The 16,526-nt window shown below is 49.3% G+C and overlaps 1 protein-coding gene across 1 annotated transcript in view; it reads left to right on the top strand.

Annotated features, from left to right (window-relative positions):
- Trx2 (Thioredoxin 2) overlaps positions 1-15,130 on the top strand; it is a 35,469-nt gene extending 20,339 nt beyond the window's left edge. The window contains exons 4-5 of the mRNA XM_077693184.1: positions 3,286-3,351; positions 14,709-15,130. Of these exons, the coding sequence (XP_077549310.1) occupies positions 3,286-3,351; positions 14,709-14,771 (129 nt within the window). The 3' untranslated portion in view covers positions 14,772-15,130. The remainder of the gene's footprint in view (positions 1-3,285; positions 3,352-14,708) is intronic.
- Positions 15,131-16,526: the final 1,396 nt, after the last annotated feature.

Here is a 16,526-nt window from a genome sequence, read left to right as displayed (position 1 = left end):
GACGAGGAACGCGAGCGGATGAAGATGCAAGCCAAACGAGAACTGAGGGCGAAGGTGCCGCACAATCCCCACCCACTTCCCAAAGGGCTTCCGCGCGGTGCGGAAGTGCTAATACACAAGGCTAGGACAGGTGCTGCCCTTACGGAAGATGTTCTGGTCAAGTGGCGAGCACACACTGCATCCAAAAGAGCTCGTGGCGGTGACCCACAAGTGGACATCACCGATCAGAACGAGGAGGGCGACCAGGCAGCCACTGCGACGTGCTGCACGTGCAGTACCGGTGCCTCTCCAACGTTAAGGCACCTACTGTGGGACTGCCCCGGCCTTTCGCCGCTGAGGAACAGGCACAAGGGCGCCGGCGTTACATCATTGGAAGAATGGACAACCCCGCCCCCTCACTTGGACGCCGCGAGCACGATCCTTTCTTTGTGGGAGTTCGTGCGAGCGGCAGACCTGACCGGACGACTCTGACGGCCGCCCCACTCCCTTTCCCTTCTCCCCTCTTCCCCAACTAGGCTACCAAGCCCCCCGTATCGTTAATAAAGTTTCATTCATTCATCAGAACTGTTTGAATGGAATGTGGCCACGGAGGTTGGGAAGGCAGGGGAACCCTCTTTTGTCGAGTGGTGGGATTTCTTTTTCTGTTGTTTAAAAGTTAAACAGAAACTAGGTTTCCTGCTGCCCTACTCCACCCTAAATTTGGTGCCAAACAATAATCAGGTAATACTCTTGCAGCTAGTAAACTAAGATTTTAACGAGCGAACTAGCACATGTTAATACAGTGGAAGCCTGATAATAAGACTTTCAAGGGACGCTGTATCGAGGTATGGGTGAGTGCCACTCTAGTAGACTGTCCGTGCAGCAGGTGGGCTAAAACTTATTCAAACGACTATATTAAGTGCTTTCTCGAATTATTTGCAAACACCTAACTGAAATACCACGTTCCTAAAAGAAAAAAATGCTTATTTTCTGCCCCCATTAGCCCGCCAGGCCTGCACTTGCACGCGTGAGATGAGATGGGAAGGCCAATGCGGCCGAGAAAATTGAAAGGGGAAAAGGCGAGAGTGTAGGGTGTCGACAAAAGGGGAAGCAAAACGAACGATAGCACAAGACACAGCGATAGAAGAAAATGCGGGAAACAAATAAACAAAGCGATAATGCAGCTTTGAAGGACACTGCTAAGCAGAGGTAAGGTGGTAAGAGCGGTAAAGGTCTGAAAGAAACGATAGTTGAGAGATGCGGAGGTTGAAACGTAGAACAGGGGGAAAGAGCATTACTGAAGAAACTTGGATCGAGTGGGCGAGGAGCGTGCGAGTTTGGTCTTTGCCATGGGGTCTTGCGTACGTGTTTTCACATTCGTCGGTTCGATGAGGGCTTCAAATGGGCTGGCTGCCGGCCACCTGGATCTTGACTTATTGCGGTTGTTGCATCGGTGCTCTGCTACCCCATGGGGCTGTTGAAGGTTGAGCTACTGCCTGCCAGTACTCGCCTGCTAGCTTGGGTCCGTTCAGCAAGTGGTGGTGCCCGCTGCGGGCTGTTTACCTTTGCACATCATCCAGCAGTGTCAAATGGAGGTAAAGTTTGGGATGAAATGGTGAAATGGCAGAAAAGGCGGCAGAAACGCTGGCTTTTCTCTGCCAGTGCCCGTCGTCGCATATTAAAGTGGACCGCGTGCACCAGAGCATTGTATAAATGGGGTTTTTTGTGCGTTGTTTCTATGGGGAGTTTGCCAAGACTGTGTTGATCCGTCGTATACAGTGGGTCATCATACAGTTAAACCTCGTTATAACGAGACGGGCTATAACGAAATAATGGATATAACGAGCAAATCGTAATTCCCCTTGAAAGTCCCCATAGAAACCAATGTATTTAAAACCTCGTTTTAACGAGGTAAAATTTCCCCGTTACGGGATATAACGAACAAATTTCGTTGACAAATCAAATTTTGAGCTAATTTTACAACAGTGCGCAACGCGGATTTGAGACAGTGCGTGACATGGCAACTGTATTAGCAGTTCAAAACTCCCGCCACGCGCGCGAAGCTGGCTGGCGCGCCATGCGGACGCTGCGCCCGCGAAGCCCCCCCTCCACCTCCCCTCCCCCCTCTCTTTGCGCATGCCATGCAGACAATGGGGCCCTTCGATTTAGTGTCGGACTCACCACGGGCTCCCCGAGAAGCAGTCCGACGTTCGATTTTCCCACGTATCCCTATGGCTTCGGGGAATCCGCGGACTATCCGCAGTAAGCCCGAGAAGAACCCCAATGCACACGGCGCGCGCGGTTGCGTCGCCTTCCTCTTTCCCTCCCCCCCCTGCTCGTATCGCCGACGCCCCTGTTCGTATCGCCGACGTCGCTGCGTAGTTGTGTGTGCGTGGGTTTTGGCAGTCTTCAGCGTTATCTTTTTATCGTACTGCCGGCGTGATTCCAACAATGCGAGTGCGACAGGTGGGAAGCGAAAGCGAAAGACTATCACGCTTGAACAGAAGACGGCTATGATAAAAGCCGTCGCATCGGGCGCGAAGGAAGGTAAGGTGCACTCCGTGGTAAGGTGGCAAGAGACTGACGTGTGGACGAGTACGCTGTCCACTATCGTGAGCAACCGAGAGTCCATTGTCAGCGCTGTTGCACATGGCTTGAAAAGAAGCGCTAAGGACGGCGTCGGAGGCACTAGATGCGGTGGACGTGCTGCGTCGTTTCGGCGCGCACGAGGGCGGCGAAGATGGCGTGAACGTAGCGGCTGCAGCTGAGGGAGCCATCGCTCGCACCAGGACGGTGCATCAATGTCCAATTACGGACTTTTTCATAGCCAAGTCTGTTTGAAATACGAGTTTTGAACTGCAATAAAGTAGGTTCGTGACTTTTCCTTTTTACCTCCGGAATGTGTTTATTTTACTGACTATCGCTGTGCAGCAAGATGCTATTTCGCCCGCTTTTTGTTTTAGGTAACTACAATGCATAATATTTGCAGTAAATGTCGGCTATGGCTATAACGAAATATTGGCTATAACGAGCAAATCGCGGCGCCCCTTCAATTTCGTTATAACGAGGTTTAACTGTATAACCGGGCCACATATAATTGGGGTTCCAGTGTCGTTTCTGAGGGAGGCAATTCCTGGTGTCATCAGTGACTGTGTCAGCTGTTGCACTTGTAAATCATTCAAATGCAGGTGGCCTTGAGACCTTGTGGGGAAAGTATTTGCTGTGCATTGTAAGCCATATCGTCACCCTAATCAGAGCTGCAGAATGTCAACGCTGTGTTCCGTTCCCTTTTTTCGTTCCCTGCAGGAGATAGCGTCCCAGTACGAGATTTCCTGCATGCCGACGTTCCTGTTCATCAAGAAGCGAGAAAAGGTGAGATTGGTGGACGTGTTGGAACAGTCCCTTGTTTGCTATCCTGACGTGAGGGGAGGGGAGTTCTTTTTGCCACTCTGAAGCTAGTGCAACACTGCTTGGGGGGTTTAACGCACCGAAGCGGCATCTGCAGGCTATGAGACGCACCGTAGTGGAGGGCCCCTCCGGATTAAGGGGGGGGGACTGGTCTTAGACCCATTTCGTTTACTTCTTAACCAATCTTAATAAAACAAGGTGGTCTTACTGAGTTTTCTGAGCTGATTTCAAATATGCAATTATTTTTCAGCTCCGGCAATTAGTTCCTGAGATAATTAATGATAATTGTTCATTGTTTAAGGCCCTAATGCAAAAATATTGACTTGATAAAAAACAATTCTGAATGCAGGGCTATATAGTCCAGTAAATGAAGTATGAAATGTGAGAATCATTTTGTAATTCTTGCCTCAGTAATGATTTTATAGTGCATTGAATTTCACATTGAAAGTAAGTATGGTCATCAAGCATTGATGAACTTGGCAATATAATTAATTTTTGAAAGCTAAATAAACAAATCTACACGGAAGGTTGCATTCTCTTAACATTCCGGTTCCTGTTGCCAAAAGAATTACATTTGTATCTGTACCAGAGGCAAAGATATCAAGGCCTCAAATAACCAATAGCCAAAATTTTGTACTTCGAGAAAAAGAGCATTGATGAACTTGGCAATATAATTAATTTTTAAAGGCTAAATAAACAAATCCAAATTGAAGGTTGTGTTCTCATAACATTCAGGTTCCTGTTGCCAAAAGAATTACATTTTTATCTGTCCCAGAGAAAAAGATATCAAGGCCCCAAATAACCAACAGTCAGAAATTTGTGTTTCGAGAAACAACAAAAACAAACACGGTGCTATTTACTGAAAACTTGAAGTGGGGATACACATATTTGCACTGTACAAGTGCTAGTAGGCTCCAGGCATGTAGTCCGATTGGCTTTTGTGCATGTGGCGTTTCCGCAGTGCTCGTTGCACACTGTCGTTAGAGGCCCGCTTGCGGGCAGATTCTGCTGCTCGGTGCCGGTCCTTCTCGGCCATTCGCTTGGCATTGCAGAGGCCAGGATTCAGGGTCAGCTCGTTCAGAATGCCTGACGAAGTTCGCAAGTTCCCGGCATTGAACCTCATGACTGCTTCCGCTACGGCTGCTTCAATGGAAAACAGTGATGCGTGGCGGTGTTTTGGCGCAAGGGACCATATCACGGAATGCAGGCTCTCATTGCTATTCTGTGTTTTCCCACGTTGGCAACGCTGCAGAAGCTTTCTGTCTGCCAAGCGCTCATAGATGGGAAGCAAGGCTTCGCAGACGTGTGGCCGCAAATGGTGCCTATGCTTGGGGGCAGGCTCTCCTTTGGCTGCGGCGGCATTCTGCCGGCACCAGGAGTCGGGGCCCGTGGGACACAGGCTGTGATTGGCCTCACTGTCATTTGATGTTATGTGGTGGTGCGTTGCCATCATAGCATTGTGTGTTGCCTCAACATCCCCTTTGTGTGACTTCAGCACCCACCCCTAGTAGGACGTCGGCTTCGTCACAAGGTCACCTGTGAGTTTGCCTTTGCCGCCAAGGCTCTCTGATCTGCTGCCTCTGTGATTCCCAATCGCAGTGCGCAAAGATGTGCCCATGCGTTTCTCAACATGGTTTACACAGTTCTCCTTTTGAATCTTTATGTAGCCATACACATTGGACTCCAGCAGTGCAAGGTACATGCGGCTGTCGCCATCCGAAAGCACGGTCGTGTACCGAAGGCCGTGCTTCTCGAGGGACCTTTGGAAGAGAGTTAGTCCAGCCAGCACTTCCATCTCGCCAGCCTTCTTGTCCGTGTTCTTCTGGCAGCGGTGGCTCTCTTTCCATGACGGATACGACGGATCGTCATCCTTTGGTCCTCGCTCGCATCCAGCGCAGAAGTTGCTGTACACAACATAATCAAGGACGAGCCCCGAAAAAAGCTCAGTTACGGCGGCCACGCCGATGTGCGAACGATGACCGCGTGTCATCCACCATCCGTCGAAAGAAACAGCAATGTTGTTGGGGTTATCGATGTTCAGTTCGCGGTACAACTGCCGAACCGAATCCGCACTCCGTTTCAACACTTTTTCGGCTGCGCGAGTCGTCGCGGGCGTCAGCTTTTCTTTCACGTAGCACTGCCACGTTTTCTTGTGCATACCTCGATGAGAGATATTCATCGCCGCGAAGATGTCGTTCAACGCGGCTTGACGGTTCCCTGTGCTCTGCATTGCACGCGTGGCAAGGACGTTCACGGCAAAAGGGTTGATCTTCTGGCAGCCGCTCGCACGCGGCGAGCTCCACGTTGACGCGATGTCACCGCAGTTCGCGCACTCGATCATCAGTTTGACGGCAAGGCCATATTCCCGATCGCCTTTGGCAATCTGAACGTTTCCTCCGCACGTTTTACACTTCACTGCCAGCAATAGTTCGTTCACGGACTCCAAACTCACAACAGTGAAGGTAGTGTCAGCAGGCGGGCGAGCTGCGTCCTCACTTCCGCCTAAAAAGTCACTCTTTCTTTTCGTTGCTGCAGTAGTCTCGAGCTCCCGGATCTTTTCTTCTGCACGTTTTTTGTTCGTGAGCAGCTCCGAGGGCTGCAGCATCCTCGTATCACGGCGGATGCGTCCACTGCACGACGCCGTCGACTCCGTCGCCGAGCTGGTTAGGCCTATTCCGCCGCTGTCGGCTCCATCGCTTGCCGCTGGCTCCCGCTCGTCGTTGGGGCATTCATTTGGCACCGGCTTCCTCTTGAAGTTGTTATGCCGCCAATTCTTCTTCTTTTGGCCGAATTTGTGGCGCGAATGAAACTTTTGGCCGAGCCTGGCATTGTCGCGCATTTGACCACAATGGCGACCTCGTCGTTTCGGGCGCGTCTCCCCGGCCGCCGCCGTGCCAAGCAGACGACGCGAGGCCAGTTCCGCCAATGGGGTGGCTCCTTCTAGTCACGTGCGTGCTGCGGCCAATAGCATCGCGTATTTGGGTTCTGTTCGGGGGTTGTTTTTTTCGTGACCAATGAGCAAACGCAAATGGCAGTGGCGGCAATTTGAAGCCGGAAAAGTGCTCTTTGAAATGAGCCCAAGATGGCTGCAATCGGAGCAGAGGAACGGCAGCTGCACGCTGCAGAAAACACCCGATTTTTGCATATTTTCCTGCGCGAATTCACCCTGCACGCATTATAAAATGTGAAATTACCGTATATTTACTCATTTTCGGCACGCGAAACTTTGCACACGCAGAAAATGATAGTTGTAGATACGAAAAACGGCATTTTCAAAAAAGTGATTTTTTGGCATTTTTTCGGCCCAAAGACCCGTCTGCCCCCTTAATTTCCACCACCTGGGTGTCTTTAGCGTGCACCGAAATCTCAACCTGCAGGCATTTTCACTTTTCACCTACCGTAAAATTCCGAGCAAGCGCCCCCACCCGTGCAAGCGCCCCCCCACCACTTCAGTGCTAATTTCAAATTTCCGCGCCGTTCCGGGAAAGCCCCCCCCCCCCCCCCTCCCTCCGCGCAGTTATCACGCACCGCGTGCAGGCCACGCTGGCTTGCCGGAGCCAGTCTAAGAATCCAATCCAATCCTGTTTCAACCGAACGCTACGCGCCATTTGTTACTTTGTTTTGGCGGTGGTAGGTCATGCATTCCTACACAGTTGCAAAGAAAATCGAGGTCATCCGATGGCGCCGAGAGCACGGGAAAAACGTGCACCAGACCTCTCGACAGTTCAAGCTCGACCGAAAGCGCATACGGGAGAAGGGGTGAAGAATTTCGACAATCTCCTGCAGCAAAACTTCGGAAAAGCAAAACTTCGACGGAAGCTACGCAACGGCGTCCCAGTGTTCAGCGAGTATGTGAACGATGCGCTGTTCGAGTTCTTAGAGCGCGAAAGAAACTCGTGACGCGCCGTTAGCAACCGGCTGCTGTCTGAAGAGGCTGTGAAAATAGCAAACAGCATGCAGTTGGGTAACTTTGTAGCTTCCAGCCACTACATAAGCAGGTGGAAGCAGCGGTTCGGCGTTGCAATGCGCCGCGCCATGAACGAGAGCCAGAGGACGCCCGAGGAATCTGCGGAAGCAGTAAGCACCTTCCGGACTTCCGCGAACTCCCTGCGATGGCGAAACGACGCCAAAAGGCAACTTTAAGAAGCCGTGGCGGCAGCAGGTCCTTGATTTTGCTGCCGAGGCGTGGGCTGCTGGCGCGCTGCTTCAAGGGGTGCGGCATTGCAAACGCACTCGATGGCTCCGAGGACGGCGACCTGCACGGCGGGTTGGCAGATGTCGGAGCTATGGTGCCAGAAGACCGGGGCGGACTCGAAGACGAGTGCGCTGAACTGTTTTTGGCTACAGACTCTGAGGAGTCTTTCGATGGTTTCGAAAGTGACGAACAGCAGTATGATCAAGCCGTGGCACCCGAAGACTGGGGCAGCAGAGTGCAGTGAACTTTTTTTTTTTTTTTTTTTTTTTTTTTTTTTGCTGCTAAGTTTTGCAATGGTTTCCAAAGTAACTAACAGTAACATCTTTTGCGTAATAAAGGTCATCTTCCTAATGAAAGTTTAAAACTACGCGCACTGCGTTTTTTTTTTTCCGTAAAAACTATTGTCGCCGCCATCTTGAATTTCGGTGCCGTTCCGGGATAGCGCCCCCCCCCCCCCACTTTGCCGGTAATTCCGACTTGCTGAGGGGGGACGCTTGCTCAGAATTTTACAGTACATCTGGAGAGAGGCCACTGCGGCTGGGATCGAACCCGCATGGTCGGGCTCAACAGCACGCCTTAGCCAGCGAGGTGGGTGGCAGTAACACAAGCTGAGGGGCCAAAGCCCAGACAGGGATTCGTGTGCACCTTATTGTGGCCTTGTGCGTTGCAGTTTTTGAGTGGTTACGTTTGTTTGTTGGGGGGAAAACTTTGGTGAGAGCAGGCTCCTCTTCGCTTCGTTGCATTACATTGGGAGGGCTGCTAGTGCGAAGCCAAGTTGCGTGAAGGAGGCTTCTAGCTCTCCTTGCTTTTTCAACGAGGCTGACGGCATGCTCGGTGTCTAGAAAAGGCCCCAACTTTGACTGCATTGTATTATTGTACGCGGGCAACACTGTGAAGTTGCGGAATGGACGTGTCTGAGCCGGTTGTGGACTCAACGTGCGGAATTTGGTTGGTATACGCCTCGAGCGCGGCCTGTAGGGGCGCCACTGAAATCCCCCTAGCGGCCCGTTTTGAAAGCAGCCGCGGGAGTCCGCGCCCCACTCCCCATTGTCGCCGCTGCTTTTGCGGCACGTTAACGACTGAGATTTACCGTTTGCAGGCGATTGAAATCTATGTTTATGTGGAGCAGTCACTCTGTTCGCAAATGGGGTGTGTTTACGAGAGTGTAAATGTTTCTGACGCGATCTTAGTGTGGTATATTTGGTCTGTATGAGCGAGGTGTCTGCCACAGGCCAGCGTCGCAGAACCGGCGTATGATGGAGCCGATTGTAGTTACACTGAGCTGAATTTACTAGCCGTGCCTCCGTAACCACCGGTTCCTCAGATGTTCATACTACGGCTATACACTACGATTTAAACCGGTTTTGTGCGCTTATATAATCAGCGGGGCACTCATACCTGACAGCACGCCAGTTACGTTTGCCAATTTATACCTCAGATATTGATCAACGCCATTTACAAGCCAGTGTGTCTTAATTTCGCGAACATTAAACGAAAGTACGATGGATAATGCAGAATTATACTCGGGGATCAGCACACGACAGAGTCGTCTTGTCGTGAGGGTAGCGCCCGGCAACATTCATCTGCTATATATATCCTCTGCGAGCAGAGTGGAGACGGGCTTAGAATATAATCCGCGTCCGCGACTAAATAGTTCTTCGAAATATCGTCACATGGCACAGGGAGCCTGCAGAATAAACCAGAAACTGAAATCAGAGGGCCTTATCGCATACCACACTCTTCCAACGACACCTTTCATCGCTTGTTGAACAGCCTACCCTGTATGCTTCCAAAAATGCGTCCGCCGTACGATCAGCTCTTCGTTGAAGTAGAAAAACAAAAGCAAAGTGAAAGCGAGATTTGTGTGTGGGATTACTATACTGTTCATTGCTTGATTCCGCTCCGCATTTGTACACAGCGTCCCCCTCTCCTCCCCCCCCCCCCCCCACCCCCGATGTCCCGCGAAAAGCAGTGCAGTTCGCGTATAGTTGGTCTAGTGAACCCTACCTGGCTTAAGTTTCGACGAACGTCTTTAGCATGTCAGAAGCTGCAATGTTTTTTTTTTTTCATTTCTGTTTTTGCTATTATGTTCCTTAATTCCGCACTTGCACAGCATTTTTTTCCCGTGGTTTCATTAACTTGCCTTGGTTCTTGCTATATGGCGTGTGTGGGCACATATTTAACGACGCACAGGCTTGGAATTTACTTAACATTTTCGCATGGTTTATATTCTTATAAAAGGCATTAGTTATTGTCCGGGATTGGGCAATCACATCCCCGAAACACATTTTTCTGCGACGTACATATTCGAAACGAAGGCGCGCGTTCGTTGTCCACGCTGCGAAATGAAGCCAACCTCTTATTGTGCCAGTATCAGGTCTAAACGAGGCGACAGCAGAATTCATTTGTGCCTGATGTTTTGGAGGTGACACGGGTGATATGTTGCTGCCGTCGCCGACGCCCGGAAGAGCGGCGACGAAGCGCGCAGAACCGCGTCCCAGGGTAGCTCTTGCAGGTGATCGCGTACTCTACGAAGACGCAGCTGCTTTTTAAGTGACCTAAGCGTACTCCTTGCCTATAGACGTCACCATAACAAGTTTTTTTTAGGGCGCGGAAAGGCGAAAAGAAGCGAAACAGAACCAAAACACTGCACGAGCCCCTATCAGCCACGCAGCGCAAATCCCGTCAACGCCGCGGAGAAGCGGCGGCAGGCGGCGCAGCGATCGCGAAGTTCGAGGCGTATAAGTTTACAAACTCGCTCTTACTAGGCAAGGGAAGCCGGATAACGGTGAAAAATTGATCCGGAACTACCTAGAACTTCACTCGCACACACGCCATCAGGGAGCAAACTCGATGGAAGCCATCGTTGGTTTGTGTTGCGACCACGCGCTTTGTGCGTGTTTTGCAATACCTCGAAATGGCCTTGTTCCGCCCCATTTCCCAAGGGTGTTGAAGAGGCTCTGATTTGCTGTCCCAGGGCAAGTCCATGTTTGGCGCTTCTGATTGGTTGGCACAGCTGCTGCTTCTTTGTTTCCTTTGTGCTGCCATTGACTCGCATTTTTCACTGTGGCCATCGTTCCTCATTTTTTTATACGCTTGGCAATCTTTCCCTAAACAATAGACGCTGCTCTTCAAGCATCTCGAAAAAAAAAAGTGAGAAGGCAGTTCATCCTTTCCGTTCCAGCGGGGAATTCAGTCTGGTCCACGAAGGATGGTTTGACAGTGTCCCGTTTCAGGTGGCTGCCGTGCTTTGACCCTACTTGTATATAAGTTAAACCTCGATGTGACGAAGCTGTAAAAGCAACTACTTTCCTTTGCTTTGTTGTCATCTTTGTTTTTGTGGCGTAGAGTAATGAAATTTGGCAGGCACACGGGAAGATGCTCCAAATGGTGAAGTATAAAATTCCGTGATGCCTTCAGTAGTTATTGTGTTGCAGAGGTTTACATGTTCCCCGCTCGTGGAACGCCTAGCAAGTTACTGAAACTTGGTAAGAAGTTGTGGATGCTTTGCAATTGTGGTCGAAAGAATGGCTCAGGGTAGCGTAGTCTTAGAATTTTCTTACAGAGAAATAGGCTTGGGCGAATAGTGGAATTTTGGTTCAAATCAAATTCGAAGCGCATTGCTATTTTTCTCGGACAATGTCGAATCGAGTACTTGGAATATAATTACTATTTCTCACGTACTCTGTAAAACAATAATCGTGCAACGTAAAAGTGCACGTGCTCGCAGTAACCGATACTCGTACAATTAGTTTCATGAGTCTTAACTGTGTTCAGGGACATTTATTTTATGAACACTGGGGGAAGGCAACATCAAATGTCAGCACTATGAAAATGATGGGAGCATTGCAAACATCACACATCTCATGCCAACAGCCGACGGCAGACGTACAGGTTGTCATGAAGGAAAACAAGCTGTTCAACATGCTTTATTAAAAGCAGCTCTCGCCTGTTGCTGACTGCACTGCCTGCAGTCAAGAACAGCCTCTCACTTGTCTGAGTGGCTGGGATCTGGGCTACTTTAGCCAAGGCCGGGTATAATTGGCTACCACCACGTTTCCACCAGTCTACAGTAAAATCTCGTTGATACGAACCTCTCTGGACCGCGAAAAATATTCTTGTTATCCGAAATTCGTATTAACCAACACAGACCAAAAAATTGAGCACTAAAAAAGTTTTCGTTGATTTCTTTCCTTATCTTCGCGTTAAGAAATCCGTGGCATTTTTCTGCTTTTTTTTTTTAACCTCCATGTCGCCGAACGGTCCTTTCTGGACTATCATCTAAGCGTGAACTTCATGGCGCGTTCTTGGCGTAATGGCGCAAGCTTCTCCACAGTAGACGCAGGCCACTTTTGACCACTTGTTTTCAGCTTCCGCGGTGTAGCAGATACTCTCGAAGCGTGGGTCAATCGGCATGGCAAGTGCTGGCACTTTGGCCATCCTGATGTCGGGGAATCGTGTCGAAAGACCGTGCAAGAGTCTAGAGGCAAAAGGTGTGGCTTTGTCTGCTCCAGATGCGTGCTCCTCAAGCATCACACGCGTGCAGTGCAGGAGTGGGATAACTTGTGAGAGAGTTGGATAGTGGTCCGCAGAAAGCTTGGCAGTAGCCCGCTGTAAGGGCTGAAGCACTCTGACCATGGCATTCATCAGCTTCCACTCTTGCGCGCTCAGATTTTCCACCGAGTCCGATCCCGACAGCTCTACAGCAATAGGAGCCTGAAGTTTCAGCAGCCTTACCAACATTGCATGCTCGCTGTTCCAGTGGGTTGGGACATCTTGGATAACTTCAAGGGCCTGCATGGGCATGTCATTCTGTATTTTAAGAAGCCTGACTCGTGCTCGCGCGTTTTTCTTGTGGTGTCCCACGATGAACCTTGATTTCACACAGAGTAGGGCAAAACCTGACACTTCCTTTTTTGCATCACTAATGCACCGTTGCAGTGTGTGTCCAAAACACTGCAGTCTCTCCCACAATGACAGCCGAAACAAAGTTTCTGCCATTGTCCGTGACATCAAAGGTGCGGATGTCGTTGGGAAGGTCCCACTCCTTCACGACCACTTGAAGAAAATGCAGGGTATTGTCTGAAGAAAATGCAGGGTATTGTCTGCTGTGCGACCTTCCGGCATTGTGTTGCATGCAATGGGGAATGCATGCTGTGCAAAGTTACAATCCAGCATGTGAGCAGTCACGCTCGCGTAGCTGTCGCCCGCTTGCGACGTCCGTGCATCCGATGTAAAATTGTAGCACCCGTCTCCCAGGAAAACTCCCGGGAGAAAATTTCCTGCATGAGCATTTTCAACTCGTTCATCTTTGTCGCATATAGTTTGTTCTTGAAAACGTATTTCGAGAAAGGATGACATACTCAAGCATTGCGTAGTTCATCAAGTCCACAAAACTTTTAGCTTCTGCCACACTGTACAACTGAAGGTCGTACGCAATGAAAGTGGCGATTTTCCGTGTCATCTCTTTCGCTTTGGGGACATCGGCTGCAGCTTTGGCTTGAAAATGGATGCAACCGAAACCGGCGACGAGCTTTCCATTTCCGCATTCCACTTTGGGGGCGCCATTACTTTATGCTGGTGTTTGGATAAGCAAGCCTGGTACTTGCAATGGTGTCTTTTCAGGTGAGTCACTAGCGTTGTGGTTGTTAGTGACTCACGTGGCTTATTTAAAAAAATAACTAGGCCCTAAAATGAAAAGTTGAGAATGTCATACCAATGCAGTCGCAAAACATTGCTATACAACAAGGCGTATCTACCAAGTTGATTACTCGCAGGTAGATGCTAGGCAGCCCTTTCAATGTCCTTAGAAAGTCCTTTCAATGACCTACAATATCCTTTTGTGGTTGCTTTGTTCCAGGGCTGGTTTGTGTATGGACTAATCAGCTTGCCACAACGGACACGTAGACAAGCAGTGTCTGGACTGTTCGCTGAAAAGTTTCTGTCAACAGTGAAGTTCACACTTCCCTCCCGTACTCTGTTGTGCAGTTCATGTTTGAAAGCACCAGGGTAGGACTTGAAATGCCCTTTGTATTTTCTTACCATTTGTGTTTTTTTTTACCATTACTATTACCACTAGCATTATCATACCTAGTGAAAAGCTCTAATTTAGCAAGGAGGACATTCACTAACTGGCAACAACTCGGGGAATTCAGAGTGCTGAAGACCAGGGAGAAAGCCTAGACTCATTTTTCGGTGTCAATCAGGTTAACCCTTTGAGGGTCACGGCCGTACATGTACGTCAAACACTTTCTAAAGTCAAACACTTTCTAAATGGTCAGTGACGTACATGTGCGGCATCGCTACTATCATTAAAAAGCGCGCCTTTATCGCCAACTTGGCATGTGCTGCCACACTTCGGAAATACGTCAAATTTTTTTCTTGCGCCGATGGCTCTTCTTTTTATATTTTTATGAATTACTTCAGCGGCGCCGGTTATCGCTTGCGCATCCGCTAACGAGGGGCCGCGTTGGGTATCCTCCACCGGCGCCTGGGCGCCTCTCGCTTCTTGCGTCTGACACAGACCAAGGTCGCCTGCGAAACCGATGAGGCTCTTTTCTCGTTTTTTGTATTTCATGAGCGGTGCGCCGTCTGTTGCTCCCGCATCCAGCCGCGCGCTCACACCGCGGCTGGTTTCCGTATCGTCCACCAGGCGCTTCCCGCTTTTTGCGCCCGCGAAACTGATGTCTATCCGATTTAGATTCACTCAAAAGGGGCCGGCTTGTTACTCTCTCGTTTTTATTTAGAATTTTTCTTGTGTTACTCATGCATAAACCACGTGTATGTAACAACACAAATGATATTTCTGTCACTTTACGGTCACACAAAAAACATTTTCATGATTTTTTCTCGGTATAGATTCGTCCGTAGAATTTAAATCGGCAATAAAAAAAATCGACCCTGGGGGGTCGCATTTGGCGAAAAAATTCGACCCTCAAAGGCTTAATGTAGAATGCTTCTACTGTCTTCCTAACCATCTGACTTCTGTGCTCAAAGAGCACTAGAGGATGCTCGAAGAGCACTAGAGGTTGCGCGGAAACTAGGTTTGCATCCGCACTTTCTGCAATGTGCGGGCAAATTTGCGGGCACTGATTGGTCTCCGTTTCTCCTTCCTCGTCGCGTCCAGGTGGACGAGATCTCGGGGGCCAACAAGGAGATGATCCAGCAGATGCTGGAGACGCACAAGTAGGAGCCACGTCGTCGTCACTGGCTGGCCACGCGGAAAACGGTGGCGGGGGCAAGAAGAGGCCCCGGCCTGTTTTTTCCCACAAGCCAGCGGCCACTGCATCTTTCTTCTGCCTCGTTCACGGCATCCGGCACGCGCTTACCCACTCGCCGCTTGCTGCACCGCTAGATACGTGCCCTAACCGCACTACAGGCAGTTGACCATGCCTGCAAAGAAAAGAGAAGCCATAAGCTCGCGCCGTCACTTGCACCTCTGCTGCCGTCCATATCTCTGACTCGCCTTTTTGCGTGCTTTCTCTATCACCTCGCCAAACCTGACGCAGTAGCCGAATGTTTCGTCGTTTTCGAGTGTCGGGGGAGGTGCCCGACATGAGCAGTAGAGATTTGAATCGCGGTTCTGTTTGTGGCTTTGTGTCGAGCTTGTTGGATGTGTCTTTTTTGTGGTTGTGACGGAAGTGCTTGGGTGGTTGTTTTACCCTTTGTGTTCTGTGGGCCATTCAATGCAAAAGCTTGTCTTCGCCAAAACTTTGTTACTTGCGCGAAGCACTCAAGATCATTTGTGGAGATCTCTGGACAGTATGCATTTTTTCAAGTTAAATGTTTGGAAATGTTTGGTTTTGTAAAAGGACGGGCTTGTTTATGTTTGGGCTTTCAAGTTTTTTCTGTTGTGATGTTTTTTGTAAGTAATTAAACTCTTTGTGGATTCATTAAAGGTATTGTGTTCGTAGCTTGTTTCTTCCCAAGATGAGATGTTAAACACTTTAAATCGAGTGAAGGGTTCTATCCAGAATGGACCAAGCTGTTTGTCTGTAGTGTCGGCACCGTCGTCACGATTGGTTCCAAGTCGTGCACCGCGAACCATTTCTGCTAGCCACTCAATGCCATGTGCTAGTTGCAAGTGCTAAGTAGCGAAGCCTGAAGTATTATTACCTGCCGCTTTGACAGTAGCGAGTCTATACACGCGTACATATATGTATAATATATACTGCAGTTGCTGGTGAAATTTTCTAGTATTGAGCAAAGTACACGAAATCTTCTTGAAATGCGCAATGCATCTTTGTTGGGCGTTTTCGACGTAAGGCCTGCTGCTGGTGCTGCGATTATATTGGGTGGCTCGGCTGTAGCCCTTAGTTTTCTGCTGCGTTACATGTGGCTAGCCTGTGATGTGCGTTGGCATTGATTTTTGTACTGTTAATAAAAAGCTCTTTTTGTGCTCGAAGGCCTTGCGTCGGGTGCTGAACTATGACGAACACCTGTGCAGCAAGCATTGGTGACGTGGTTGTTAAAGGGACAGCCAGCTGTTTTCTCTGGAGTAGCGTATGCTCTCTCCCAAATGAACGGCATCACTTAAACAGCTTGAACCAAGGGGGTGTTCCTGATAGGACCCTCCAACGTTTCGAGGGGGAATTTTTAACCTACCATCCGTATGTATGCTGCCCAAATGAATGCTACAATGTGAGGTAATGTACTTTTAACATTCTTTTGACTACGCGCGATGAAAAGAGGTATTTAAAAACCTTCTCCCCATCTAAACCCATGATCAAATGCAGTGTTTCCTACTCTGTGGTTTTTGAATCGCACATTGAGAGCTACGAGGCTGCTTGTGTATGTGCGCAGTGTCATGTTTACACACATGGAACCACCAATCAGGTTTCACTGTTTATTGCGAAATCTTAATTATTTCTGCCGATTTAGAAATTCCTTGTGCTTAACACAGTGTGTAAAATGGTGACTTTCATATGAGCTAGAGGACATGTTC

Source organism: Haemaphysalis longicornis, unplaced genomic scaffold (assembly GCF_048455015.1).
Source record: "Haemaphysalis longicornis isolate Haplotype H1 unplaced genomic scaffold, Haemaphysalis longicornis Haplotype H1 scaffold_12, whole genome shotgun sequence".
NCBI classification, from domain to species: Eukaryota; Metazoa; Arthropoda; class Arachnida; order Ixodida; family Ixodidae; genus Haemaphysalis; species Haemaphysalis longicornis.
This window is presented reverse-complemented; position numbering and strand designations above follow the sequence as displayed.